Here is a 26,213-nt window from a genome sequence, read left to right on the forward strand (position 1 = left end):
GCGGAAAAAGTTTCTCATCCAAAATGCAAAAAGTTACATGGGAAGAAGTTGGAGCTGCTCCAAACGCTATTCTGTCGCCAGCTTACAAGAGCAATGGCCATGTGTTCACCTCTGGAAGCGTTGGCTTCGCTCCAGACGGCACCGTTCCTGAGGACGTTACGGTGCAGACCAAGTACGCCATTGAGGCCCTGGAGAAGGTGCTCAAGACTTCTGGCTCGTCGCTCGACAAGGTGCTGAAGGTGCTGCTGTTTATTGCCGACCCGATTGATGCTCCAGCGGTCAATGCCGTCTACAAGGAGTACTTCAAGCACCAGCCAGCCAGATCGTGTGTTGTTGTCAAATTCCCAGACGCCAGGCTCAAGGTTGAGCTGGAATGTGTTGCTGTGTACGAGTAAGTATAATAGCCAGCTTCGGAGTGCCTAGACGGGTTCTTCTTTTGGACGAAATAGTAGCAAACTTATCGATCTATCGGATTTCCCAATTAGGAAATATGCGCGCTTGATTGATTCGAAAAACTGGAAAACCCGTCCGAAACGCATACTAAAATACAGCTAGATACGGCTTTTCAATCAGTATGTGTTCAGCCAGTCAATGAACTCGGTCCACTGGAACAGCGACTCGGCCCATGACTCGATCTCATCTTCCGACGCGCGCTGTAGCCCGTCTCTGAAGCTCACCACCGAATTTCCACTGACACCAAGGTCTCGTCCTGATTCTCGCACATAGCGCAGAATCTCGTCGTGGCTCATGTTCTGAAACGTCACCACACCTTCAGGGGTAGTGCAGGTAATGCATGCTAGTAGTTCGTTGATGAGCCCACTTCCTCTATCCTCCAAATGGTCGTAGCCCAGATTATCTATGAACTTGAGGCATTCGACCACCAAAATGACACGCTGATCGTTCTGCTGCAGCTGGATGTTCATAAGAACATCAACTATTAGAAAAACCGATGAGGTCAAAACGTGATGAACAAGAGACCAGATTCGGTAATGCTGGAGCGTCACTTGAGACATGAATAGCTCGAGCGTCAGTAGAGAGTAGCACACACAGGTGGATCGGTACTTCAGCATCCACTCATCCTTGCTGGTGTAGCTCGCTAGCGATTGGTTGATATGCGCGATTTGCGCGTACAGAGTGTCCAGTATAACATGCCGACGTACCCAGTAGGGGTCGTCCGGTGGTCTTTGGAGGTCTTGCACATCCAGAAGAGCTTTGGTTGCCGTGAGAAGATCGATTAGCTCGGAGTTGGCCGCCAAAAGCGTCTGCTTAGCATCGGCATGGCCCACGGACGAGCAGCGTTTTCTTATCAGTGCGATGCGCGCGAGTGTTTGCTGGAAGGACGAAGAGGTGAACTGGGGGTCAATGGAATCCAAGCACAGATCGGAAGTGATGATGCTGGACCGGCCGTACACTTCAAGGGCATCCACAATGACCAAGCTGGTCCACACACGGCGCGAAACGGACTGTTCATCGCTAGGAATGCCCATTCTCAATGCCGTGTCAATCATATCGTTCAGCAGAGAATACGCCACTGCGGTGTTGCCAAACCCTTGAAGCGTCGTTAGTAGGATACTGAACGCCTGCAGTACATGGAGATTGGGGTTTTCGACGAAATCACTGCGGTGGATACACTCGAGAGACGCAAGATAGCAGGCATGACTTCTGTCTAAGTTGGTGTCTGGATGGTGCATTCTGTAGTGCTCGGTTGTGTCCTGGTGCACGTAGAAAGCAAGGGCTAGCAAAGCGTACAGTACGGAGAACCAGCCAAACCGCTTTCTGCGCATGTTAAATTGATCGGGGTGTTCTGTAACTTCCTCGTCGAGAATAAAGATGGAGGCATTATGGGCAAGACAGAACTCAAGCTCAGACTGGAATTGAGCCTCATCCAGAGTGTTGAAGAGGAAACCCAAGGCAGATAGTGAGAAGTGGACTTTTTCCAGACAAAGCTCGCGAGTGATGCTGGATATCAAGCGTTTGACTAGCTCCTTTTTGAAACTGTAGCTTGTGGACTCATAAAAGAGCGTCCAATGGTTGGGACGGCGTTTCGAGACCGGCCATAGACTGGGATCCTGCAGGTACAGCTTGAAGTCGGCGGCTTCGGGCCCCCGCTTGGAAAGACCCCTCGATATATACTCTATTCCGCCGTCGTTGATGGACACGTGACCTTTTTCAGGGTGCCTTCGCCGGCCCTGTGCACTAATCAGCGGGATTTGCGACCTTCGGATCCTCTTTCTCAAGTGCAGAATCTCCTTCGCTGCCTCATCCAGCTTTCTCGTGAGCTCGTCGTTGGCCGAAGCCAGTTGTTGCATAGTTGGCTCGTTTAGCAGTCTCCCGCGAACAACCACTGGCTCGCGGATGCATGCATCGCTAATTCCACGGCGCACACATTCAGAACACGGAACCTGCTTGTCGCATTTTACATGCCGCCGAGAACACTGCAAACAGGTTTTCGGAGCACGCTCGCTGATTCTGATATTTTTCATTAAATTTTGACACTCACAAAGTTGGAATATTTCTGACTCTATTTGCTCTCATACAAGCAAATAAAAGCCAAACATAGACACACCACACGGTTGCTTTCCCTTGGTGGTGAAACTCAACAGAAGAAAAGTGCAGCGGTGGATCCCGGACGGTATCGCTATTTTTTCGGAAATTCACCCGAGACTTTATCTAAAGCTCGATAAGAAAACACCTTTCAGATTTTGTCCGCCAATAAATGTAGCCACGAATCTCAGCAACATCCAAAACAATCACCATGGCAACTAGTAGAAGAATACCAAAGTCCCAAGGCGCGTTGACTGCCGTCAGTCTCTTGATGGCCGTTTGTTTCCCAACCGCTTTTGGCTATGATTCTCTCATGATGTCTTCCTTGAATGCACTGCCAATGTACAAGGACTATTTTGGAATCACAGATGCCACCTCCAACTTGAACACAGCGTCCATGTGGATAGGTCAGATAGTGTCAGTGCTTAGTGTGCAGTATTTCGCAGACCGTTTTGGCCGGCGGCCCTGCGCTATCGGAAGCATGCTTATTGTCAGCTTAGGAATCATTCTACAGTCTGCAGCACAGAATGTTGCAATGTTTGTGATTGGAAGAATAATTCTGGGGCTTGGGTTTGGAATCGGAGCAGTTTCGGTCAGCGTTCTGGTTGCAGAGTTGACGCCGCGTAAATGGAGAACAACGATCACTGGTCTATTTTTTACCAACTTCTTATTGGGAGCCTTGATTGCATCGGCAGTGACATACGGCTCCATGGATATTCAGTCCACATGGTGTTGGAGACTTCCTTCTGTTGTTCAGTCCATCCCTTTGCTCTGCTCCTTTGTTTTTGTTTGGTTTTCACCGGAATCTCCTAGATTTCTGATCTTGAAAGGCCGCGAAGAAGAAGCAAGGGAAATTCTGGCCATTGTCGAGAACACCACTCCGTATGGTGAGGTTGTTGAGGACATTGTTCTAAAAGGTATGGAAGAAAGTGGGGACAATCGTTCCCAGTTCATTGTCTGGGGAGAGATTCTTGCTACAGCCCCAGGAAGACGGAGAATGCTTATTTTATTCATCCAGTCAGCCATAATTGAGTTTGGCGGATCGTCTGTTTGCTCATATTACCAGTCGCTTTTGCTGGGGCAGGCAGGAATCACAGATACAAAACAAAAGCTACAGGTGGGCATTGTGTCTACCGTGTGGTGTCTCGTGTGGTCGATTGCTGGCTCCTTTTCTTTCGATCGGCTGGGTAGGAAACCAATGGCTATCGGGTCACTGTTTGGAATGTTGATTTCGTTTTTCATAATGGGTGCACTGATGAAGACATACATGGATGGCTCGAGCGTGTCGCCGTATGGAACTGTTGCAATGATGTTTATTTTCCAGATGTTTTACTCTTTCACATTTACACCAATAGACTACCTTCATTCGCCCGAGATCTGGTCCACTAAGTACCGTGCTGCTGGAGTGGCATGGTATTCGCTTTCCAACAGCTGTCTTGGTCTGCTTTCTACCTTTACTCTGTCCATCGCAATGAGCAATATGTCCTACAAGTTTTATTTTGTCAACGCGGGCATCGATCTCGTGTTTGTCCCTCTTGTGTACTTCATATGTGTTGAAACGAAGGGAATCAAGCTGGACGATGTGGAAAATCTTTTTATTTCAGCGCCATACGGCAAATTTGGCAACAGTTTTTTTGTGCCCGAAGACATCGTCCAGGTGGAAGTTCTCGCTGCCGCAAAGAGCTAACACCATGACAATGCTACAGCTACTAGGTTTATAGCTTTGCTGACGTATATAGTCTAGCTAATTACAACGGGCCAGCCAGTATGGTACTTTTGTTGGTGTAAGAAGGTTTTTTCGTGTTTGCCTCGTTCTCCCGGATTACAGATAAGCTTATCTTATCTTTTCGCGGACTAGCCCGAAATTTTATCTACAAATATTCCAAATCTGTTTCGGGTGAATCTCCGAGCGAATTATTTAAGTGATTGCAACTGCAGTTAAATTCTTCACCATGTCAGCTACAGAAACCGTCACCACTCTTACTCTGGAGCCTACTAGTACGAAGAGTGTGCGCACTTACAAAGACGCCCCGGGAATCGTAGTCACCAAGACGAAATCAGTTCCTAATGAGCTTATTGAGGCAGCTTCTGCCACTTTATACCTTCATCCGCACGGAGATTGGAGAGACCAGCTCATCCGAGACGGCTATGCGGTGATAAAAGCAGCAATCCCTAAGCAGAAAGCTAGGGAATACCAACAGAAAGCTTTTGGATGGATGAAAAGCTTTGGAAACGACAGGCTGGATTTTCTTGACCCTGAAACCTGGAAGAAAGAGAACCTTCCCCCCGTTGACGTGAACATTAATGTCTACAACTGCTACGGCGTGACTCACGAAAAATTCATGTGGGATGCCAGAATGGAGCCGGGAGTATTAGGAGCGTTTGAGAAGCTGTGGAACACGGATCAACTATTGGCATCGTTCGATGGACTCAACGTAACACTTCCTAATAGAAAAGATGCTCAACGCAAGTCTCCCTGGCCACACTTTGACCAATCTCCCTATAAAGCAGGCCTCCATTGCGTCCAGGGAATCATCAGTCTGAGCGATCATGGCCCTGAAGATGGCGGCCTGGTGGTCTATAAAGGCAGCCACAACCTGTTCAACGAGTTTTTCAGCACTCAGATCAGGAAAGAGGACTGGGACGAATTTAACTACTATCAGCTCTCGGACGAGCAGCTACAGTGGTTTCTTGACCACGGATGCGAGGAGGTGAAGGTTAACTGTGAGGCTGGGGATTTGGTGGTGTGGGACTCCAGAACATGCCACTGGGGAATGGAGCCGACCGAAAAAAGCAACACCGTCCGGACAGTTATTTATTCGTGCTTCACTCCTGCCAAGTTTGCTTCTGAGGAGGCTTTAAGCAAGAAAAAGGAGCTGTTCGAGAACTTTAGCGGCACCACACACTGGCCACACGCAGACCTCACGGCAGTACGCAACCCGACACACACTAACGTCGAGAGAACAGGTCCTCTTGAAAAACCCGTCATGACAGACAAATTGCTTAAACTGGCGGGTGCAAAACCATATTAGTCTATTTCGTTAGTCCGTACGTACTAAACATACTACTGAGTCTATAGTCCTTGTACATCTTGATATGCTCTGGGTCATTAACGAATAGTTGCCCCTGAAAATCCTCACATATGCTTTGATCCATACCCACAACCAGAAGCATGCCTCCTTTATGGAGAAACTCCTGGCTGATGGTCTCATAACTGGACTTGTTTCCCGTGAGCACTAGTTCAGTAGCATTATTTCCAGCCTGACATCCCTGTCTAAAGGCCCATCCGGCCGTTTTCACCAACGGCAGATCTGCTAGATCACCAACTGCAAAAATGTTGTCGATGATCTTCCCGTCGTCTTTTTTCATTTCAAACTGGTGCGTAACAAGAATATCGCCGTTGGTTGAAAACACAGAAGGAAAGTTCTTGGACAGGAATGACACGTTGTTCCGTTTGTAGTTGCACCAGAAGATGAGGTCGCCGCTGAGAGTTCTCCCGTCTGTGGTCTCCAGTACGCCGCCGTCGTGTTCAGCCTTGATCCGTGTGTTAAGAAGAACCTCGACGCCTAGTTTTTGAAGAAACTCCAAAGTGTGGCTTTTAAACCTCTCACCAATCAACGGCTCTGGGGGCAGCGTCGAGTGTGGGTGAATCAGAGTCACCTCCTTTTCAGGGAACTGATGCTTGATTTCTCCCGCAAGCTCGATGCCCAGAGCGCCACCACCAATTATGACCGTTTTCTTTGCGCGTTTGATCTCGTCCGCTGACTCGCTCATTTCCTTCTTCAGCTCCTCAGTGGTCGAAGACAGCGGATCCAAAGGCCAATTTCTTGTGCGTCCGCTAGCAATTATGCAAGCATCAAAATCAACAGCGATCTCTTCCGCTTCGTTTGTAGGCTTATACCTGTCAGGCAGTCGCCCCTTGTCAAGTTTCTGGATTTTCACCCGGGCAACCGTATCACTCAGTTCACTAACGTGTCCCTGAATAAAATGCAATTTGAGGTTCGGATTGTACTTAAGCTCCTCGCCAAAGATGCCAATGTGCGGATTATCGCCGTTTTCGCTTCTCAACACCTTTTTTGTGTCAAAAGGCATTCCCTCCTGCAGCCTGAAAGTGTCCCAGTACACGTTGGCGCGCTCAAAGGAAACAAACGACTCGGCAGCAAACTCGGGATCAAGCACCGCCTTTGGGATACCGAGAATATTGAGGATTCCGAGCTTTGGCTCCACCAGCGTGACGTCCAGCTGCTGTGTCAGATTCTGTCCCTTCTTGATGATACTTTTCAGGGCTCCAAGGCCCCCGAAGGAGCCTCCTATAATCAAGATACGAGGCATAGAGAGTAGTAAAAAGTCGTCCCGATTTTTAAAGGATTTGCAACGCCCCGATATTTCCGCCTCAGGTTATCGCCGGCCTAAAGCCGACGGCTATAACACGGCCAAAACCTGAAGCGCCTCGCTGTCAAGGAGCCACAGCACTGCCAACGCTCCAATATATATTTACTTGGGCCATGCAGAATGGTGGAGGTAAACGCGCTCGCCTATATGCACGTCGGCGGTTCTTGTCTAAGCCCATGTATCGTTTCAATTTTCTGTGTGGGGAAGTGCGCCAAATATTTCCCAAATCGGATTTTTTTCAGTCCCCTCATATATAGATCGGCCTCCCGTCCCCTTCCCATAGAACCACTTACTCTCCATGACTTACAACAGCATCCCCAACCCATCTCTTCAGGTCACCAAGGACCACACGCTCGAAATCAAGGAAGCTCCTGTCGAGCGGCCTGGCGCAGGCGAGGCCCTTGTCCACATCAAGGCCACCGGTATTTGTGGTTCTGACGTCCACTTTTGGAAGCACGGACAAATTGGCGAGCTCAAGGTTCTTGGAAACTGTGTTTTGGGCCACGAAGCCGCCGGCGAGGTCGTTGAGGTGGGGGAAGGCGTGACAAACGTGAAAGTCGGCGATAGAGTGGCCATCGAGCCGCAGATGCCGTGCGGCACATGCTTTTTGTGTATCCAAGGAGACTACAATCTGTGTGAGAAGGTGGACTTTTTGTCCGTCTATCCATGCCACGGAACCATGCAGCGGTTCAGAAAGACCAAGGCTGCCACGCTTTTCAAGATTCCCGACAGGATGACGTTTGAGGAAGGCGCTCTGTGCGAGCCGCTCAGCGTGGCGTACCATGGGATCGAGCGCGCAGAGCTCGAGCTAGGCCGCGGAGCCATGATCTGCGGAGCTGGCCCCATTGGACTTGCCACGCTGGTTCTGGCAAACGCGAGCGGAGCAGCTCCGCTCGCAATCTCCGATCTCTCGGCAGAACGTCTTGCTTTTGCAAAGAAACTCGTTCCAAGAGTCAAAACGTACCAGATTGATCCAAAACTGAGCCCGCAGCAGAACGCACTTGGTGTTCGGAAACTTTTCGGGCCAACAGAGGAGGACGCGCCGCCAAGAGTGCTCGAGTGCACGGGTGTCGAGGGCAGTATTGTTACTGGGGCCTACATTGTCAGACGCGGCGGCACGCTGATGGTGATAGGCGTCGGCAGAGACATCATCAACAACTTTCCGTTCATGCATCTGTCTTTGGGGGAGGTGGACGTGAAGTTTATTAACAGATACCACCAATCGTGGCCTGCAGTGATCAGACTGATCAGCGACGGCATAATCGACGTGCAGCAGTTTGTGACGCACAGGTTCCCGCTTGAGAAGGCTGATGAGGCAATCAAGCTTTCGAGCGACCCGAGAAACGGCAGCATCAAGGTCATCATCGAGGACCAACTCCGGGTGCTGTAGCGCCAAAGTGTCTAAACTCGGGAATATTAGCCGACCTGCTCTAAAATGAGCCACGTGAAAATTCGTGGCTGGAATATATCTGTTTCTATATAATAGACTGATGCGCTCTAGTGTCAGGGGAAAACCGTGCTTGTCACTTGCGATTGCCGACGAGGCAGAAGGCGATGTTAGACTAGTATTTACCGCGAGACGAATCGATGGACATTTCTGATTCCCAGCCCCGGTGTCGCTCTGGAAGGGATCTCGTGGGAACTCTTGATCCGGCCGCTGTACAGACGATGCTGGACACTCACGTGCTGGGTCTGATCAAACTAACGCAGGATGTTCTTCCCGACATGTGCAAACGCAACGTTGGCTCGCCCGCCGAGCACCGTATCCTGGGGGTGCAATATATTGTGCTCCCCAGGCTGCAATTAAGTGCTTCCCGCGGAATTTGGGGAAAGAGCTGCTGGACACGACTATAAGAGTTGTGGAGGTGCTTCCGGCGCAGTGCACACAGAGGAGTGCGATCAGAGCTGGAAGATAAGTTTATGGGCAACAACTCGTTCGAGGCGGTCGAGCCTGTAGACTTAACTGTCCACGCGTTCGCAACACGTGAGACCAACGTCACTCCAGAGGCCGTCATTGTGCCCACATACCGATCGCACTGAGCATGTCAAATATTATATAGATCCTATAAAAAAATGCTTATCTCAGATATAAAAAAAGCTTATCAATTTCCAATATTTCCGACGTACTTCCACATGAGAGTCACAGTAGCCTGTGCTGGATGCCGGCTGAAAAAAATCAAGTGTATCCACAATGGCCATGCACCGTGCCAAAACTGCCAAACACGCAAAGGCCGCGACGAGTGCCGGCTGTTCACCACGCAGGAGTTTCGCAAGTACAAGCGGGCCAACACGGTGCTGCTCATGATGGATAGCGGCAAAATGGAGCTGTCGGAGAGTCTGGTGAATACGTGTATTGAGATTACTGTGCAGAACCATCCCGAACTGGTATTTCTGTACTTTCCCCCGAACATCAATCTGTTCCGGCTACTCGACCCGGTGGTGTGTCTCGGTCTGTGCGCTCTGAGCTCGCCATTTCTTGAAAAATCTCCCGAGAACTCAGAGTTCATTGCTGCTTTCGAGGCCAAGCTGCTCGAAAAACTGGACGACAAAGTCAGTATGGACTACTTGGTGCTACTGCAGGCAAGCGTGATTTGGCTGCTGCTCAACTGGCAAACCGGAAAAACCAATAAGGGATACCTGTTTGGCGGTTTTGCCGACCGCGTGTACACGACACTTACCAAACAGAAGAACGCGGGCAGCTCGCTAATCGAACAGGAGCTCTACATTCGCAGCATCTGGGCCTACCAGCTGACATGTCTGTCGCTGAGAGAAGGATACACGGATGGGCGTGCTAGACTGACAAAGTACAGACTTCCGGTGTCGAATAAGGACCTTCTTTTTGGACACATGGGGCCTTCTAAGTACCTCAGCGACATAAACCTGAGCCAGACGTCGGAGTTGTTCTATTTATTTGTGTACGCCACGGATATTTGGACAGACAGCAACACGTGGATTTTCAAGGGCGGCCGAAACCACTACAGAGAGGCACCGTGGAACCCGGCCAGCAAGTGGCACAGTCTCAACATGCGAATAGAGTCACTGGAAGCACAGCTGGGGCCAAAGGAGAAGTTTTCGCTGTCCAACCTGGAGGCCTACTTCTCTCTAGGCGAAGGAACGATTTTCTGCTACCTGCATCTGGGTATTTTAATATCCAAGATCCTGATTCGACGCAATTACTTTCCGTTTGTGCCGCTGGACCAGACAGGTCCCAAGGGCCCGCATCCACTGCCCAAGGAGCTTTGCGGCGCGCCCAAGGGCTGGTGGAGAGAAAACGCGCACACAGTTTTTGACTGCAGTCGCACGATAGCCACCATTTTTGACGAGCTGCAAAAACGCAAGAAGCTGTTTTGCAACTCGTACTCCGGCTACTGCGGCCTGACCGCTGCGTCTATGCTGATCTATGCGCACAACTTCCCCTCCTACGACCCCACATTCCGCGACGCAGACCTGTACTACCAGTACTGTCTGAATTTTCTGAAATTCTACAAAGCGCACTGGGAGCTGGGCTCCTACTACTACGATTTTTTACAGCACACGCGGCGGATGCTGGAGGCTGCGGCAAGCAACAGAATTGAGATTTCCAGCATTTCGGCCTTTGAAAACATGAAGGACGAGCTGATCGAGGTGGCCAACGTGGCTGCTCCGCTGCCCAAGACCGACCGGCTCAACATCGAGAGCCTGCTGCGTTCGCCAAAGGTGCCAAACTCGCCGGCCGAAGATTTGGACTGGCTCAGCGCAAACATGGCATGGGACTTTGGCTGGTCGAATCTGGGAGCTACTTTTACAGACTATATGTGCTAATCAGACTATATTGGGGAGGTGCACGAAAAAGAGGTGGCGGGAGTGGTTGCGAAAATGGCCTTCATGTACTCAACGGACCCGTAGAGACCCAGACAGGCAAAGGAGAGCGACGCAAGGGTCAGACAAACGTAGAAAACCGTGATAAGACCGTGCTTCCGGAAACCGTTTTTAACAAACGCCACGAGGGGCCGCTGATAGCCGGTGGCCTCCATGGTGGCCTCGTTGTAGTCCTCAATGAGCTCGGCGTTGGTCTTCATGAATGCCGCCCAGATGTAGAACCAGAACGGAATCACATACGTGAGCGGGATCATGGTCAGGGCAGACGTGAAGGCCGAGATGGAGGCCACGTTCGGCACACCCGTCGCCACAATGTAGATGATCGCCCAAACGATGGCCGTAGACACGTACCACAGCAATTGACCCTTCTTGCTGCGGATGTCGAGGTCGTGGAAGATCCGCGGAAGGTAGTTCTTGTAGATGATCTTGGTGTTCACGTGACCGTAGAACACGGCCTGGAACACGCCCACAATGAAGGTGATCACAGAGAGACCTTTGAGGGCTGTCATGTTGGAGAGCCCGAAAACGGATGGCGAATTTGAAAACTGGCCCTGCTGCGAGTAAACGTAGTTGCCGTAGATCAGGTAGATGCACACGATGGCGCTCTGGGCAGCAATCATGGACTTCCAAAAGTCCCAGGGTCTCTTCATCTCCGAGATAATTTCTGGGAACACCACAGAGCCGGCGAAAACGTACGAGATGTTGGAGACGGCAACGATCTTGTTAACCAGTGACTGTGGTGCCACCACGTATGTCATAATGGTGTCTTTGTCGAGACCGAGCAGGTTTTTCGCGTTGGCCCAGTTCGGCTCTCCAAAATAGCCCAGTTGCACAAACAGGTTGACGTAGTTGATTGCAGAGACGACAAGACAGAACTTTCCAACGTTGCTGAAGGTTTTCAGACTCGAAACCACCCCCAGAGCGGCACACAGAGCAATCAGCAGGCCTGTCCAGCAGTACCTAGCATCTTGCAGAATGACCATCGACTCGAGGGAGCTGATTGCTATGTTTGCGCCCGTGAGCAGCATGGCTATGACTTGGAGAAATATGACAATCTGCGCCCACGTCTCGCCGCCCAGGATCTTGGCAATCTCGGAAAACGACTTGATGGGATACTCTGGCGAGTCGAAAAGAAGAAACAGCCACCAGCAAATTCCACCTGCCATCAGAGTGAGGAAGAAACACACCACCAAAATCAGGTTTCCAGGCACATATCCAACGAGCGAGTATGAGTTTGGGATGAGCGTGGCGCCCATGATTTCCGAGGTCAGTAGACCGGCACACGGCAGCCAGTGCGACGACCGAATAGCAAGCTTTTCGTTCTTCCAGGTCTGGTACGAGTTGGTTTTGGGCTTAAGAGCCTTGATATACAGCGTGCTGTGCACCCAGTCGTGCCACCAACCAATCGACGAGTCTGAACGCACTTCCTCGTACTGTTTCTCTAGCGATCTTTGGGCATAAAATAGTCTGGCTGCGACAGATGGCTCGCTCACAGCAGGCTCCACAGAGTGAGTACTGTGGTACTCGACGTCGACAACGACCTTATCTTCCTTCATTGCGGGTAGGACGGATAAGCTGCGGATCTTATATTCTGATTTTTTTAGCATCAAGATAAGCAGCCTGCAAGCCACCGTTATCAGCTTATCTGAGATCTTTTTTGCATTTTCGAAATTCGGCTACACATTCGCGGATGCACTAAGCAATCAACCAGTGCTAATTGTCTCTTATCAGCCTGAGAACCGTTCCTGCCGGTGCACCAATCACAAGAAATCCCTCTCAACATCTCTGGTAACCACAGAACCCGCCCCGAGTATGCCCTGGCAGAATGAGTGCGTTGGCAGCTGTCCGGCAGTTGTCCCCGATAATTACCCTGCGAGAAGGTTCCACACCTTCGCCGCCGCGATTTGCGTGCAGCGGATGGTGCGAAGTGGTGATGCATGGATTCGGGCCGATATTGCAACTGTCGCCGATGATAATCAGCGACGTGTCCAGAATCACTGCGTGGGTGTCTACGCAGAGATTATCGCCAGCAAGCTGTTGAAGCCGTATTCGCGGCTGAAGGGGGTTTCCATGAGTGGATTGAACCCGCTGTTGCCTAAAGGATTCTTTGTGAGAGCTGCGGGTGCAGTTTTCAGCTTTTTGAGAGATTCATGATCTTTCGGTTACATCTGTTGTAGTCGAGAGCATTAGCTGGCCTGGCCACCTCAAACCCAGCAATTTCGAGCGGCTTGACCATCATGTCGCACACCATGCGAGAGATAATTTTGTCATATAGGGGCGTGGCAGGGGCTTTTTGAATAGTTTTGAGTGCAAGACCTATGAGCTCGTGGTTGAGCGTAATTCTCAAGCTATTTATTGTTGTTCACCGCCACGCAGAACCGGATTCCCTCCCCCGCCATTAGCTTGGCAAAGGCCAAACATGCAAAAAAATAATTCCCCCACCACCGCCAAAATTATATAATCCTCGTCAGATGTCCATTGAAGCACAATGGTTGCTGAAAAAATTAGTTGGGACTCGATCAAAGGCAAGGAACATCCGGTTCTCTCGCCGGGCTTTGTGAGCAATGGCCACGTGTTCACGTCGGGTATCATTGGCTCAAACTACGCTACCGGGGAAACACCCGAAAAAGTCGAGGACCAGGTCCATCTGGCCATCAGGAACCTCGAGAACGTGCTTAAGGCTGCCGGCTCTTCTCTCGACAAAGTGTTCAAGGTGACCATGTTCATCTCCCACGCCGAGTACTCCAAAGTCGTCAACGAGATCTACGGCCAATACTTCCCCAAAAAACCGGCTAGAAGCTGCGTCGTGGTTGCATTTATGGATGCTGCTATTAAATACGAGCTGGAGGCTGTGGCCACACTAGATTAATAAAAATATTCAGTACATCCATCTGTAGTTTGGATTTGAAGGTCCTTCAGCGAGCAAATAGGTGGGGACGTCCCGGTACGTCCAGGACACGCCCTGAGCCCTGTTTCTGCGACGGTTGTCCAGCACCATAAAGATCAAAATGCTGGCCACCGCGATAATGGCAGCACCGCCAAACCCGGCCGTGATTCCCAGAGCGGGCACGTATTTAGGAGCATCCTTTGCGCGGAAGATGTTTGTCGAGATGAGTCCCGCAGCGTTCGCCAGCGGCACGCCGACAGCAGAAATCACCACTCTTCTGTTCTCGTTCGGCGTGTTGTTGTTGTACCACGTGGAAGTGAGCACTGACGACGCTGACGAGCCGGTAGTCATAAGGAAGCACGAGAAGTACGCCACACCGATGTGCGCCTGTGTGTCGATGCAACCAAACACGACGAATCCAATCAGCGTGGAGGCCACGGCCAGCACAATAAAAATGGACCGCACGCGCAGCAGGTCCGAGGCAAAGCACCAGAAAATCAGCGCCACAGCCCCCCAGACGTTGGGGGCGACAGTGTACAGGTTTGTCATGACGGTGCCTTTGCCGAGAGACTCAATGATCTGCGGAAACCAGTTGTTAATGGAGTTGAGCGGCACTCCAATGAAAATCTCCTCAAACATCCACGCAATGGCGACGGGATGCTTGAAAACCTTGATGGCATCCATGAGTGACACTTTCTCGGTGGACAGCGAGGACGAATCAGTGCGGATCCGCCAGATGGCGCACTCACGCTCTTCCTCCGTAAGAAAGGTTGCTTTCTCGACCGTCCGCGGCAGGTAGAAGAACGCAAACACCGCCACAATCACGGTTGCCCCACCCTCGACCAGAAACAAAATCTGCCATCCATGAAGTCTTTCTGTTTTAATCTGGAACACACCAAATGCCAGCAGCCCAGAGAACGCGTTGGCAATGTTAGCCGCGGCGTAAAAAATCGATAGCCGTCTGGCCAACTCACCACGCCGGTAAAACGTACTCAGGTAGTAGATGATACCGGGGAAAAAGGCCGACTCGCACACCCCGAGAAACCATCTCGCCGCCATGAGTGAGCCGTAGTTAAACACCGACACCGCAAGCAGCGTGATGCTGCCAAATGTGAACATCAAGCACGGAATCACGTTGGCCGCGTTGTAGCGTTTGATCAGAAGCGAGAGCGGGAACGCGCACAACACAAATGGGATGTAGAAGATGGAGAGCATGTTGTTCCATTCCTGGCCCTTGATGCCCAAATCCACGTCCAACTTGTCGGTCTTTGCGTTGGAGATATTGCCCTTGTCGAGCGCATTAAACAGATACATCACGGTGATGAGTGGCAGGATCCTGATGTCGAACTTCCAACAGATACGACGCTCGAGCTTGTGGTCTAGCACGCGCACCGGCTCGCCGGGGCCGTGTTCTTTGTCGTCTGTGGCACGCTGTTCAAGGGAGACAACGTCAACTGTGTCGTGCAGTTTTGGATCCATGGTTGAGTGGTTGATACCATGGTTCATCGGTATTTATATCTTACCCCGTATTTGTGTTTTCTTATCGTGCCCCCCACCGAGGCGCGGGGAGATAACGTAGGTAATTGCGATGCAAGTCCGGCAAAGCAGAAAGTTGGCAGACAATAGCACTGTGAACACGTCTCTGATAGTCTACCAGAACATCGCCAACACTTGTGTGGGGGGGGAGGTCCGTAGCGTCCACATCTTCGCCCGCCACTAATTTTTATTTTTTCCAGTGGTGCTCCACCAGATGCAGCAAGCCCCAAGGAAAAGACGCCCTCGGAAATTGGGGCTTTACGTGTGCGAATTCCCCGGCTGTGGCAAGCAGTTTTCTCGTTCTGACCATGTGAAACGGCACGCGCGAAATCACACTAGCGAGGGCCGCTTCCGTTGCGAGGTCCCAGGATGCACGGCCGAGTTTACGCGGCTGGACATTAAAACCAAGCACCAGAAACGGCATTTTCGTCGGCTGGATCGGGTGAGCGAGGTTCCAGAAAGCTCCTCTGGCACTGCAGACAGCACGAAGCCCGAGGGCTCGTCTCCCGCTGGGCAAATGGAGTCAACAGAAAGTTCAGACCATACCACAAAAGATGTGATATCAGAGCCCACACCACAGATCGGACCGTTTGCCACCAATGTGGGGGACTCTGCGCTTGCGTCGCCGTCGTTCTCGCCGTCTCGTCTGATACGATGGATGATGCACGATCTGACAGAGGTGTCACCTAGCCATGCCGACCACCAGATCTCCCAAGGTCCGTTGTTTGCCGAATACCACCAGCTCGGCGCAGACACCGCCACAATGCTCAACGAGGTGCTTGCCATTACACCTGAGTTCCCCAACGCCAACTACCAGACCGATGTCGACGAAAACATCCTGCTGCACATGTCGCAGCGGCTGCCCATGCTCCAAGAACATGCAGACTTCGAGGTCTACAAGGTGCGCTTATTTCTGAAACTTTATTGGCGGATGTACCATTCGCAGTACCCCATTCTACACAGGCCGTCGTTCTCCACGTTCCAGGTCCATCCTCTACTTTTGTTGGCCATGGTGATGATTGGGGCGTCGTTTGCGAAAAAATGCCCAATGCCAGAGGATGTGGAGCTCAGCGACCCTGACGGTTTTGCAGACCTGATTGCATACCCGCTGAGGTGGCTGATTTTTTCGTGCGACGAGGCCAAGCCCGGTTGTAACTCGTGGGTGATCCAGAGCCTCCTCATGCTGGAGACGTACGAGATCACAAAAACGTCGCGCCGGTTGCACGAGCGAGCATGTATATACAACGGCACCAAGATCCAGCTTCTACGCAGAAGCCCGATCCTGGGCGGTGACCCACTTAAGGGAGTGAGCGCCGACCCGAGCCACTCAAACAGTCTGTGGACCACGTGGATAGAGAGCGAGTCGATGAAACGAGCTGCGTGGATGTCTTTCTACATCGACACCATCCATGCAGTGGTTTACGGCCACCCAGTCAGCATTTACGACAGCCAAATAAAACTCTCGTTGCCATGTCCAGACGATTTATGGGAGTACGACAACTTCGACAGAAACAACGCTCCCGCCTCTGTGATGCAGATGCCAATCTTCACTGATGCTCTTACGCGGCTGCTTCGCAACGAGCCGGTCCGTACAGGCACTTTTGGCCGCAAAATTCTACTTGCAGGCCTGCTCAACCTCAACATCCAGATGAGCCAGAAAGAGTCGCAGCTGACACTCCTGGGCTGGGACTCCAAGCGGGAAAACTGGAAGGCGAGCATTTCGTCAGCTTTGGACCACTGGAGAGTGCAGTTGCCGCAGCGAAGCTGCTGCCACGCAGGCTCGTGTCTCTACCATGCAGACAGCGGGCCGGCACTGTTGCCGCCTTCTTTCCATGCACATGATACCAAGTGCAAATTCCCCGAATATCACTCTGCCCAGCTGCATCTCTGGATCACCCATTACGACTACATAGTTTACGCGGGGGCGCCCAAACGGATGAATGTGCCGGTCTTGACAGAAGACTACGATGTGGTTGTGCGCCGGATTGCCAAGTGGGCGCAGTCGGATGCGGGTGCAATTTGCGCGGTCAACTCGTACATTCTGCTCTTTGAAATGATGCTTTCGCCAGAAAATAGCACCGATCAGGTGAATTATGTCTATGAGCCCGATAAAGACCCATTTATTTACCGGCCAAATGTGATTGTGTCCGCGACATTAACACTGTGGGCATTTACGTTCTACAACTACGGTCCGGAGTCTAGGTTTATGTCACCCGAATCCGGGATCGAGCTGGACGGGGACTATGCCCCTGCGATGGAGGACGCGTACGCTTATTTGCGGCGAATTCGCACGGAGCTTGTAAAGGAGACCGGCATCCCTTTCAAAAAGCTCAATCAGTTGGACCCGGACGAGTACAAAAAGGCCGTGGCCGAGTACGCTGCTGCTCTCTCCCGAGTCTCGCACATAAACTACATGGCAGGTCTGCTGCTCGCCCTCGCAACAGGCTACAAGAACGGCAAGTGGGAGATTGGTCGTGAGTACGCAAAACTTCTCCACAACTGCGCCCAAAGAAGCATGGGCAGCCCCGTGGTTTTCTGTATGAATATGTACGAAGATAACTAATTGTGCAGCACCCCCCACATTTTTTTTCTCCTCAGTGGTGGGGGCATATATAATGCAAGAAACAAAAGACCAAGCTACTAAACTCTTATCTTCCTATATTCTCCCATGACTTTAGAAAAGACTCTCAAAGACGGTATTTACTCGCCGGTGCCAACATTCTTCAAAAACGATGCGACCCAGTCTCTCGACACGGCCACGCAGCAAGAGCATGCGCGGCTGCTCTATCGCAGCGGCATTTCAGGAATCCTGGTCGGAGGCTCCACAGGCGAGGCAGTCCACTTGCCTTTGGAGGAGAGAGCGGCCATTGTGAAGTCTATTAGAGATGCTGTTTCAAACTCGTCGTTCAAAATCCTCGCTGGCGGTGTTGGATCCTGTGTTCCTGAGCTCTGCCACCAGGCTGCCGTCTACAAGGAAAACGGTGCCGATATGATGATTGTGCTTGTTCCTGGCTACTATGGCCCTGCAATCACCACCCAGAGCGGCCTGGAGGCCTGGTTCCATGACCTGGCTGATAAATCCCCGCTGCCTATAGTCGTGTACAATTATCCGGGAGTCCAAAACGGCATTGATCTAACGGGGGAGACATTCACCAGGATCGGAATGCACAAAAACATTGTTGGTTGCAAGCTGACCAACTTCAACTTCCCGCTGTATACGATGCTGGGCCAGAACGAGAAACTCAAGTCGTCCAACTTTACTCCTCTGTCAGGTGTCGGACAGGTTCTTCTTCCGTCTCTTTCTGTGAACGTGAACGGAGCGATCGACGGTTTCTCTAACGTCTTCCCCAAATGTCTTGTCAGAATCATGGAGCTGTACAAAGCTCACAGATACAAAGAGGCGCTGGAGTTGCAGGACATGATCACCAGAATCAACGAAATGACGGCTGCCACCAACCTGATTGGTCTCAAGTATGCTCTGAAGTACAAATACGGCTTTGGAGAAACCGAGGTCGGACGGCCCCCACTCAACCACCCCATGGACATGGAAGTGTGGAAAAAACACCTGCCGCTATTTGAACAGCTCTCTAAAATCGAGGACTCTTTATAGCTACATACTACCATCCTCTATATGGCACCCAAATATCCACCACCGTGTTACCATCTTCAACAACGTAGTACCATGGGTACGACGCTGCCGTGATACAGCTGTGCTGGGGAATAATGCTGACCACGGTGCCGGTAGGAATCAGCTTTGTGTCCTTCTCCTCCACAGGCGTCAAGATTCCGTGCTCCTGACTGAGCCGTCCAACACTCCAGTTTTCGTATCCTGGTGGGGACACAATTTTTCCAAACCCAGGCAGCGGACCAGACTCGCGTGCCAGCGCTATAACACCAGCGTTGATCAGCTGCTCGCCGGGAGCCTTGGAGCCCCTACCAGGATAGGCAGAGACAACTTCCGCAATAACTCTGCAGGCAACATCAGAAACCTCAATACAACCTGTAGCCAGCTGCTGCAGGTCGCAGAATGGGTAGTTTCCCGCATGGAGCTCGAGGTTACCAAAGAGCTCGCCCACAGCGCTGAGGTCGAATTTTTCTGCCGCATGAGCCGTTGGAGTGGCACCAACCGACATCTGGAGTTTCAGTGAGCTGTCAAACTTGAGTGCCTCTTTGCAGGCCTCATTCACGCTCGAAATCTCAGAGACTAAGAAGGATTGCGCCTGCTCAAAGTTTCTGGACGTGTACGAGTGGCCGGCGTGGCAGTAAAAGCCGTAGAGCGAGACTGTCTGGGCGATGTCTGTCTTTAGAATTTTGTCAAGCAGCTCTGCAATCGAACTAGGCAGGAAACCTGCTCTATTGGTGCCCATGTTGATTTTGATGAAGACGCTCCATTTTTTCGACAGCGAGTGTTTTTTGCTGAACGCAGCCAGAATGTCTAGCTGTTCCAGATTGTCCACCATCAGACGCAAACTCTCAACCTTGCTGCTCAGATCTGCAAGTTCTTCCAGGCGGCTGGAAACGACCGGCAGACTGAAAAGAATGTCCTTGATCAAGCCTTTAGAGATAAGGGGCAGCAGACCCCACGCCTCTCTGAGCGTCGACACAACGATTTTGTCGGTCTTGTACTTGCCGGTGCCAAGCTGCAGTACTGTTCCCTCGAGGGTTTTGTGGGTTTTAACGTGGGCACGGAAATCTGCGCCCAGGTTGTGAGCGTTTTCGAGCATTTTGTCCGAGTTTTGCTGAAAGGTCGCTCTGTCGACCACAAACGCAGGTGTGGGCAGCGACTCGATGCTGGCACCTTTGTAGGCCTTGAGCAGTTCGTCTTTGTTGGACAGGTCAGTGAGTTCAGATGGGTACTTCATTGGGTAGGATAAAGTGAATAATTTTGTCCGACTTTTATCAGTGCACGCGCATCTGCGCCCCCACCGCCGCAAAAAATTAACTCCGCACGATAAGCAGAAATGTAAAAATAGAGGAAATATATAATAGCTCTGTCAGCTCCAAATCCGTCAATCCACCATTATGTCGCCCTACTCTGTCACCCTCAACCCTGACTACTCATGGCCCGAGCCACTGAGCGAGCTTCCGCTCAAGATCCATCCCTCAATGGCTGGCAAACTCGACCCGGAGTACGTGAAGTTCTTCGAGGAAGAACTGTGCAACAGACCAGACATTCTGGAGACACACAAGTTTCCGCTTGCAAAAACCAAGGCTGGTGGAAATGTGATTCCTGGACAGGCTCCGCCAAAAGAGATGGCACAGATCTACGACATTCAGATTCCTAGAAAACACACCTCGGCCGAGAAGCCGATTCGCGCCAGGGTTTTCGTCCCCCAGGGCACTGCGCCTGCCGCGGGCTGGCCATGCACCGTGTGGTACCACGGCGGCGGCTGGGTTCTTGGCGGCATTGATACGGAAAACTCATACTGCACGCATTTGGCCGACAACGCCCACTGTCTCGTCATCACCGTCGACTACAGACTGGCTCCCGAGTTCCCGTTCCCTGCGTGTGTCGAGGACGCATTTGAGGCCCTATTGTACGTCATGGACACCAAAGACCTTCCTGTAGATAACACTAAGGTCTGTGTTGCTGGTTCTTCCGCTGGCGACAACCTTGCTGCCATCATGACGCACAAGTACGCCAGCTCTCCACTGAGCAAGAAGTACCCGTCCCTGAAATTCCAGATGCTGGTTGTTCCCGTGACAGACAACTCCGCGACGGGAGAGACACAACTCTCTTGGAGAGAAAACGAACACACTCCGCAGCTGCCTGCTGCCAAAATGCTCTGGTACCGTCAGTTATATCTGCCTCTTGCCGGAGAGACCTTGACGACTCCAGAGTCCAGTCCGCTGTTCTATCCGGATGAGAGCTTCAAGAACGTTCCGTCGGCATTTATTGCGGCTGCCGAGTGTGATGTGCTACGTTCTGAGGCTGAGGCATATAACGAGAAGCTGGTCAAGAACGGTATCGACAGCCAGATAACCATCTACAAAGGAGTGCCACACACGGCCATGGTGATGAACGCGCGGCTCAAGCAGGGCGCAGACCTCGTGAGGGATACGACAGGGGCCATCAAGAATGCGTTCTATGGGAATTAATTCAACCTTTGGTGGCTGCAATAAATCGCAGAAATCTTGGGTGAAAAATATTTGGATGCAGACATTTTTAGTGGATAAAAAAATAAAATGTATATTTTAGAGATGTAAACACCTTCTGGCTGGGGTCGTGCTAGAAGCTTGCTTTTTGGCACTGGACATTGCCGTGGCAACTTCTGTTAAATTGGCGTCGGCGTCAAGGTCGATGAGCGGAGCATAATACTTGTTTCGCGTGTTGCCACTCTTGATCTGCGCAATGGACTGCTCTTTGCACCCGGTCGTAGTGCATACGTCAGAAGCCAAAGAGCTTTTCGACATGTACCTGCTATAGAGCTCAAAGGCAGTATTGTTGGACTCAAACACCTGCAACACTCGCTCCCAGAACGTCGCATTAAGTGGGCTGGTGGCAGGCCACGACGGATAGTATTCTCTCGCCGAGTACTCAAGCTGCCACTTTGGTGGCTTGCTATCCTGTGTGGCAGCAATATCTGCGTAATACGTCAGCGAGTCGACTATCTCGTAGGTCTTTGGATCCACCTTGTATACTCTGTAGCCAGTGTTGAGATCTGTGAAGGTGGTAATGGACGGAGCCAGGTACTGCACGCCGATGGCTTTACCCTGTGAGTCGTAATTGAGAATGAACTTGTCCTCGTGGCTGTGACCAAAGAATTGGGCCTTGATGATGTCAGAATAATCCACCACGATGCAGTTGTAAAGGTTTGACCAAGGCACGATGCAGTCGGCGTCTCCTGGTGCTATGTGTGCCTGTATCCACACAGATTCGTTATGTAGCCTGCTGTCACTTAGCTCGTTCACTAGCCACTGCAGCTGGCCGTTTGGATCAAGATCCGCGCCGCTGTTATAGAGGATGTAGAAGTTGAAGTTGTAGCAGTCCACGGTGTTGAGGTTGATAAGCTTCAGGCCGGGAGCCGCACGCACAGCATATACACCGTACGAGTCTTCAAACTGCCGTACGGTGGACGCAGGCAACCATTGCTGAAAGTAGCTGCCCAGGGTGTCTAACGCCCACTGGTTGCTGATATTCCCGATTTTTGCAGGCGTCAGGAGATTCACCGGGGCGGTGTCGTGGTTGCCCATTGTACCATACAGCGGGGACTTTATGTACTTTGCCAGCGTGCTGTAGATTTCGAACGCTTCCGTCACGGTCGTCGCGTTGTCGTACCAGACATTATGTGGGGGTACGTCTCCAGTGAAGAGCGTAAAGTCTGGTGCTCCGCCAATAGTGGCCTCCAGACTCTGGCCAAAACTCTCCACTAGGTCCAGCGGAACATCGCATTGGTACGCTCCAAACCGGGTAGCCGGGGTCTTGACGGTACTGGACTCCTGTGTGCGTGCCTCGCAGCACAGCGGATAGTTGCAGTCTGCCTCCGAGCCAACCAGATAGTCTGGGTCGTAATGGATATCGGAAATGTGTAAAATAGTAAGTAGGCTTTTGGAGGTTGCATTGGAAGAGTAGTTGATGACAGCATCTGAGACGGGAGATGGCGCAAAGTCCATTGTGTGCGGCTCAAAGTCCGGACAGGTGTTGAGAAACGAGTTGCAAATGAGCTGCCCGCCATAACCGAGTAAAGAGTCGGAGGAGCTGGTGATCATCTTAATCACCACTGGGCCGAGCTGTGTCACTAAGCCGTCGCAGACGTCCTCTTTCTGAAAACCCTGGCAGATTTCTTTAACAATTTCCAAGGTAAGTTCCTCGCCAATTATGTCAATGACAGCGTTCACTGCCCCTAGGGCGGTCTGACACGCCGTGCACTCGATGCTCTGGCCGATCTCGGAGACCACGTCTTGCCAGCCAAAAAGTGACGGCACAAGGAGATCCAGAGCAGCATTTTGGGTGGAGCTCAAGCCTGCACGGGGTTCGAGCTGTGCAAGCGCTAGACTTGAGAGTCTTAGAAGCTCGAGGGTCTTTTTCGCAAGCATAGCTACCGTAGTAAGCGTCTCTTGGGAAATATATAGTTCTGAGCATTCGTCCACGTGTAGTCAATGAAAGGGGAACGCACAATGTCTAAGACCTGAACATGGCGCTACAATACAGCGAAACAGAACGGTTGCCGACAATGGCTGGTTGGAATGTACCTGAGCACGTGCCTGGATCTTGCAGGAAATTTTTTAGTGCGTGAGCGCGGAAGCGGTGGAACACGTTGACATGATAACAGGCACATAATGTCTCTTGGGGTGCAATTTTAGTAGCAGGCTCAACAAAACTCATGACAGATTTAGAATCCGACTTTATATACTGCTTGTTTCAGAGGATTCATTCGCATAACCTTGAATCTCTGTGCTTGAATATATGAGCTGGCTCTTCGATCCAAAGCGGAGACCCAGGCCAGTATTGATTCAAATCTGGGCCTTGAAAATGAGCAAGACAAAATTCAAAGCTTGGTGGAGTGCTAACTCAGGCATTACATGGATAAATGAAATTAATATAGTAAGATAATTAATTTTGTTCTCATTCTGAATGAGGAAATTTCATTGATAAGATATTTTAGAAAAGCAAATGCAATCGTGAAAAAGGGGCAGAATTGGCTATCCCAAATATGGTCGACCTTAGCCTTATAGGTGATTAGGTGTAGTAAGTAAAGCAGTTTCTGTTTACTTGCAAATTTGAACATGCTCAGAAGGGTGTCTGCATTTGCCCAGTAAAAAATATCAATAGTCATTAGGATCGAAGGTCAATCTTCAGTTACACGTCCAAGAGTCTGGGCCAGACAGGCACACTAGGTTATAGAGCCCGCAAACGCGTTGAGAATAGAGTAATGTCAATGTCTCCAAGGTACTTGTCAACTTGACAGAGTGTGCAGACAGCGTTGCATTATAAGGACTAGGAAAAACGTGGCTCTCCACAAAGTACACCTCCATCAAGAATATCTTCCTGTCAAGCTCAACACCTGTTAGGATGGTAAAACAGAACATGTAAAATTTGTGACAGTGATCCCTAGTTCAAGCCAATGTATCCGAAGACTTTTAAACCTAGAGCTGCGCTACATGGAAATACTCCCATATCTGGCAAAAAAAGTACAAGAAAGCAACATAGGAAAAACGTAGTATTTCCTTCTTCATGAAAAATGACAGTGCGAAAAGTTTGAATTGCAATCGAACAATTCCTCTAAGGGCTTTTATCAAGCTTGATGTATATACCTGTCAGTAGGCTTGTTGCAGAGCACGTTCTTGCAAATTTCAAACATAATGGCTGACTCCAGAAATGAAAGCAGAGCGAACTCTTGAAATCGGGAAAGCTACAGAGGTCAAAAATTGCGCGAGATTGTCGCTAGGCGGCACTATTTAGGCTGAAAGCATATTGTATCGGTGAGGGTGCATCTTAGAAAAGCCAACACAAGACGTGATTGAGAACATCAAAAAACCTGTCACTTTGTAGTCGACTTCCGAAGGTTATGTCTCCCGATAGTGGAGGACAGACTTTCGCCACTGACAGGTAAGCAGCTTATATGATGCATCACTACATGCATAGATATATTTGGAATGGAATTATTGCAGAGAAGGCAAAGTTGAACTTGTTAGTAGTCACTTCAAATACTTGTAACTCATTTGAGCGCAACTGCCAAAAGCGGAAAATTAGCTTTTGCTTATCAAGAAACCTCTTGATAAGGTCAGCGGGGTTTCACACATCGCTAGCGGACTAGGCAGGCTATATAAACACCAAAGCTTCCCGGCTGTGAGAAATTACACCACCGATGCCGACCGCCTATCCTCATCCACAAAAACACCTTGGTCACGCCGTCAACTACCTCACCGGTAACCATGAATATGACATCCCTAAAGAAACCGTTGACGGAGAGATTGCCCAACTTCGTGCACGCCTAGAGAGCAAGCCATCGTTCAATCCCGGGCTCACTTTTGATCCTGAAAAGCACCTAATCAAAGACCCAAGCGCCAAGGTTCTCACGCTTGATGACTTGAAGATCAAGAAAACCCGTGTTGCACCGGTATGCAACTTTGCCACCACATATCAGTTTCCCCTGTTGACTCAGGAGGCTGTGGATATGATTCTCTGGGAGGCTTTGCGTCCGGAGATTGTTGAAAAGTACGGCCGTCTTCCTAACCTCGCCAAAAGTGCCACCCGTCTCGATTTCCATATTGGCGGCCACTGCAGTCGCTGGGCTCCATTTACACAGGCCCTGTGGAATAGCCCCGAGTTGAGAGAGATTCTCGAACGCTTTACAAAAGTGAAAATGAAGCCGCTGTTCAGTGCGGGTCATTTTAATTTCTCACTAGCAGAGAAAAACGCTACAGAGCCTCCAAGCGAAGAACTTCTCAGAAAATACAGAGAGCAGAGCAACGGCGACGAGGTGCCATCATCTCTCGGAATGCATTACGACTCGTCGACGTTTGCTCTTGTTATTATGGCTGAGCTGGACGAGAATACTATTGGCGGCGAGACGGGCATTGTCACAGGTGATAACAAGTTTGTGCGCGTGCCAGACCCAAAGGTGGGCTCTGCCACGCTGATCCAGGGCATGGTGCTCAAGCATGTGGCCACCAAGCCGGTCTCAAATTCCAACCGTGTGACTGCCGTTGCTGGCTTCTGTGTGGCAGGCCCCGAAAAGCTGGATAACAGTCTTTTGACCAGTGTGAAGCCATCAATTCTCCCTCGTCAGAACTACAACGAGTTCTACAACGACTGGGCGCAGTTCCGGCTCACGAACCTGGCTGAGCACATTTTGCACTACCGCGATCAGCTAAAAAACGTCGAGCAGTTTGACCAGAAAGATTTCATTGCGCACTGTCAGGAAATGGAGTCGTACTTGCACAAGTGCTGGGACGAGATGGAAGAGCATTACAACCCTCCATATCCACCAAAAGAGTTCCGCATCACTTATGACGAACTATAGAAAAAAAAAACAACAAAAAATTTATGGTA

General features: G+C 50.7%; 18 protein-coding genes across 18 annotated transcripts; 12 read left to right on the forward strand and 6 right to left on the reverse strand.

Annotated features, from left to right (window-relative positions):
* Nucleotides 1-562, forward strand: OGAPODRAFT_95131 (uncharacterized protein). Its single transcript, XM_018357687.1, has one exon. It carries the CDS (start codon nucleotides 24-26, stop codon nucleotides 393-395), a length of 372 nt encoding a protein of 123 aa, XP_018210278.1. The 5' UTR covers nucleotides 1-23; the 3' UTR covers nucleotides 396-562.
* A 7-nt stretch (nucleotides 563-569) lies between these two features.
* On the reverse strand, nucleotides 570-2,483 carry OGAPODRAFT_95132 (uncharacterized protein; the record flags this gene model as incomplete). Its single annotated transcript, XM_018357688.1, has 1 exon — nucleotides 570-2,483. The coding sequence occupies one exon, from the start codon at nucleotides 2,481-2,483 to the stop codon at nucleotides 570-572; it is 1,914 nt and encodes a 637-aa protein (XP_018210279.1).
* A 272-nt stretch (nucleotides 2,484-2,755) lies between these two features.
* Nucleotides 2,756-4,231, forward strand: OGAPODRAFT_101924 (uncharacterized protein; the record flags this gene model as incomplete). Its single annotated transcript, XM_018353075.1, has 1 exon — nucleotides 2,756-4,231. One exon carries the CDS (start codon nucleotides 2,756-2,758, stop codon nucleotides 4,229-4,231), a length of 1,476 nt encoding a protein of 491 aa, XP_018210280.1.
* A 265-nt stretch (nucleotides 4,232-4,496) lies between these two features.
* On the forward strand, nucleotides 4,497-5,576 carry OGAPODRAFT_49884 (uncharacterized protein; the record flags this gene model as incomplete). Its single annotated transcript, XM_018355643.1, has 1 exon — nucleotides 4,497-5,576. One exon carries the CDS (start codon nucleotides 4,497-4,499, stop codon nucleotides 5,574-5,576), a length of 1,080 nt encoding a protein of 359 aa, XP_018210281.1.
* On the reverse strand, nucleotides 5,571-6,876 carry OGAPODRAFT_95134 (uncharacterized protein; the record flags this gene model as incomplete). Its single annotated transcript, XM_018357689.1, has 2 exons — nucleotides 5,571-5,643; nucleotides 5,685-6,876. The coding sequence occupies 2 exons, from the start codon at nucleotides 6,874-6,876 to the stop codon at nucleotides 5,618-5,620; spliced, it is 1,218 nt and encodes a 405-aa protein (XP_018210282.1). The 3' UTR covers nucleotides 5,571-5,617.
* Nucleotides 6,877-7,234: 358 nt separating this feature from the next.
* OGAPODRAFT_83217 (uncharacterized protein) lies at nucleotides 7,235-9,022 on the forward strand (the record flags this gene model as incomplete). Its single annotated transcript, XM_018356684.1, has 1 exon — nucleotides 7,235-9,022. The coding sequence occupies one exon, from the start codon at nucleotides 7,235-7,237 to the stop codon at nucleotides 8,324-8,326; it is 1,092 nt and encodes a 363-aa protein (XP_018210283.1). The 3' UTR covers nucleotides 8,327-9,022.
* OGAPODRAFT_9577 (uncharacterized protein) lies at nucleotides 8,524-8,976 on the forward strand (the record flags this gene model as incomplete). Its single annotated transcript, XM_018357807.1, has 2 exons — nucleotides 8,524-8,743; nucleotides 8,828-8,976. The coding sequence occupies 2 exons, from the start codon at nucleotides 8,524-8,526 to the stop codon at nucleotides 8,974-8,976; spliced, it is 369 nt and encodes a 122-aa protein (XP_018210284.1).
* A 47-nt stretch (nucleotides 9,023-9,069) lies between the features above and the next one.
* Nucleotides 9,070-10,511, forward strand: OGAPODRAFT_14076 (uncharacterized protein; the record flags this gene model as incomplete). The annotated part of the gene is made up of 2 exons (XM_018353398.1): nucleotides 9,070-10,399; nucleotides 10,468-10,511. 2 exons carry the CDS (start codon nucleotides 9,070-9,072, stop codon nucleotides 10,509-10,511), a joined length of 1,374 nt encoding a protein of 457 aa, XP_018210285.1.
* Nucleotides 10,512-10,742: 231 nt separating this feature from the next.
* Nucleotides 10,743-12,119, reverse strand: OGAPODRAFT_43490 (uncharacterized protein; the record flags this gene model as incomplete). The annotated part of the gene is made up of 1 exon (XM_018355455.2): nucleotides 10,743-12,119. A coding segment is annotated over one exon (1,377 nt), but the record flags the coding sequence as incomplete, so codon positions are not given.
* On the forward strand, nucleotides 12,017-13,196 carry OGAPODRAFT_95138 (uncharacterized protein). The gene has a single exon (XM_018357690.1). The coding sequence runs from the start codon at nucleotides 12,607-12,609 to the stop codon at nucleotides 12,946-12,948; it is 342 nt and encodes a 113-aa protein (XP_018210287.1). The 5' UTR covers nucleotides 12,017-12,606; the 3' UTR covers nucleotides 12,949-13,196.
* Nucleotides 13,197-13,282: 86 nt separating this feature from the next.
* Nucleotides 13,283-13,663, forward strand: OGAPODRAFT_9581 (uncharacterized protein; the record flags this gene model as incomplete). The annotated part of the gene is made up of 1 exon (XM_018357819.1): nucleotides 13,283-13,663. One exon carries the CDS (start codon nucleotides 13,283-13,285, stop codon nucleotides 13,661-13,663), a length of 381 nt encoding a protein of 126 aa, XP_018210288.1.
* On the reverse strand, nucleotides 13,653-15,364 carry OGAPODRAFT_17035 (uncharacterized protein). Its single transcript, XM_018354839.1, has one exon. It carries the CDS (start codon nucleotides 15,158-15,160, stop codon nucleotides 13,673-13,675), a length of 1,488 nt encoding a protein of 495 aa, XP_018210289.1. The 5' UTR covers nucleotides 15,161-15,364; the 3' UTR covers nucleotides 13,653-13,672.
* A 67-nt stretch (nucleotides 15,365-15,431) lies between these two features.
* Nucleotides 15,432-17,780, forward strand: OGAPODRAFT_83219 (uncharacterized protein; the record flags this gene model as incomplete). Its single annotated transcript, XM_018356685.1, has 2 exons — nucleotides 15,432-15,933; nucleotides 15,970-17,780. 2 exons carry the CDS (start codon nucleotides 15,432-15,434, stop codon nucleotides 17,778-17,780), a joined length of 2,313 nt encoding a protein of 770 aa, XP_018210290.1.
* Nucleotides 17,781-17,885: 105 nt separating this feature from the next.
* On the forward strand, nucleotides 17,886-18,827 carry OGAPODRAFT_49994 (uncharacterized protein; the record flags this gene model as incomplete). The annotated part of the gene is made up of 1 exon (XM_018355647.1): nucleotides 17,886-18,827. The coding sequence occupies one exon, from the start codon at nucleotides 17,886-17,888 to the stop codon at nucleotides 18,825-18,827; it is 942 nt and encodes a 313-aa protein (XP_018210291.1).
* Nucleotides 18,806-20,079, reverse strand: OGAPODRAFT_101939 (uncharacterized protein; the record flags this gene model as incomplete). The annotated part of the gene is made up of 1 exon (XM_018353077.1): nucleotides 18,806-20,079. The coding sequence occupies one exon, from the start codon at nucleotides 20,077-20,079 to the stop codon at nucleotides 18,835-18,837; it is 1,245 nt and encodes a 414-aa protein (XP_018210292.1). The 3' UTR covers nucleotides 18,806-18,834.
* Nucleotides 20,080-20,271: 192 nt separating this feature from the next.
* Nucleotides 20,272-21,373, forward strand: OGAPODRAFT_17036 (uncharacterized protein). The gene has a single exon (XM_018354840.1). It carries the CDS (start codon nucleotides 20,324-20,326, stop codon nucleotides 21,314-21,316), a length of 993 nt encoding a protein of 330 aa, XP_018210293.1. The 5' UTR covers nucleotides 20,272-20,323; the 3' UTR covers nucleotides 21,317-21,373.
* A 258-nt stretch (nucleotides 21,374-21,631) lies between these two features.
* Nucleotides 21,632-22,978, reverse strand: OGAPODRAFT_40930 (uncharacterized protein; the record flags this gene model as incomplete). Its single annotated transcript, XM_018355403.1, has 1 exon — nucleotides 21,632-22,978. A coding segment is annotated over one exon (1,347 nt), but the record flags the coding sequence as incomplete, so codon positions are not given.
* A 2,048-nt stretch (nucleotides 22,979-25,026) lies between these two features.
* On the forward strand, nucleotides 25,027-26,184 carry OGAPODRAFT_14084 (uncharacterized protein; the record flags this gene model as incomplete). The annotated part of the gene is made up of 1 exon (XM_018353399.1): nucleotides 25,027-26,184. One exon carries the CDS (start codon nucleotides 25,027-25,029, stop codon nucleotides 26,182-26,184), a length of 1,158 nt encoding a protein of 385 aa, XP_018210295.1.
* Nucleotides 26,185-26,213: the final 29 nt, after the last annotated feature.

Source organism: Ogataea polymorpha, assembly GCF_001664045.1.
Source record: "Ogataea polymorpha strain NCYC 495 leu1.1 chromosome Unknown OGAPOscaffold_5, whole genome shotgun sequence".
In the NCBI taxonomy this organism is placed as follows: Eukaryota; Fungi; Ascomycota; class Pichiomycetes; order Pichiales; family Pichiaceae; genus Ogataea; species Ogataea polymorpha.

What these genes read in the sequence shown, in the direction of transcription:
- OGAPODRAFT_95131 (XM_018357687.1), top strand. Translation starts at nt 24, where the DNA reads ATGCAAAAAGTTACATGGGAAGAAGTTGGAGCTGCTCCAAACGCTATT.
- OGAPODRAFT_95138 (XM_018357690.1), top strand. Translation starts at nt 12,607, where the DNA reads ATGCCCTGGCAGAATGAGTGCGTTGGCAGCTGTCCGGCAGTTGTCCCC.
- OGAPODRAFT_17035 (XM_018354839.1), bottom strand. Translation starts at nt 15,160, where the DNA reads ATGGATCCAAAACTGCACGACACAGTTGACGTTGTCTCCCTTGAACAG.
- OGAPODRAFT_17036 (XM_018354840.1), top strand. Translation starts at nt 20,324, where the DNA reads ATGGCTGGCAAACTCGACCCGGAGTACGTGAAGTTCTTCGAGGAAGAA.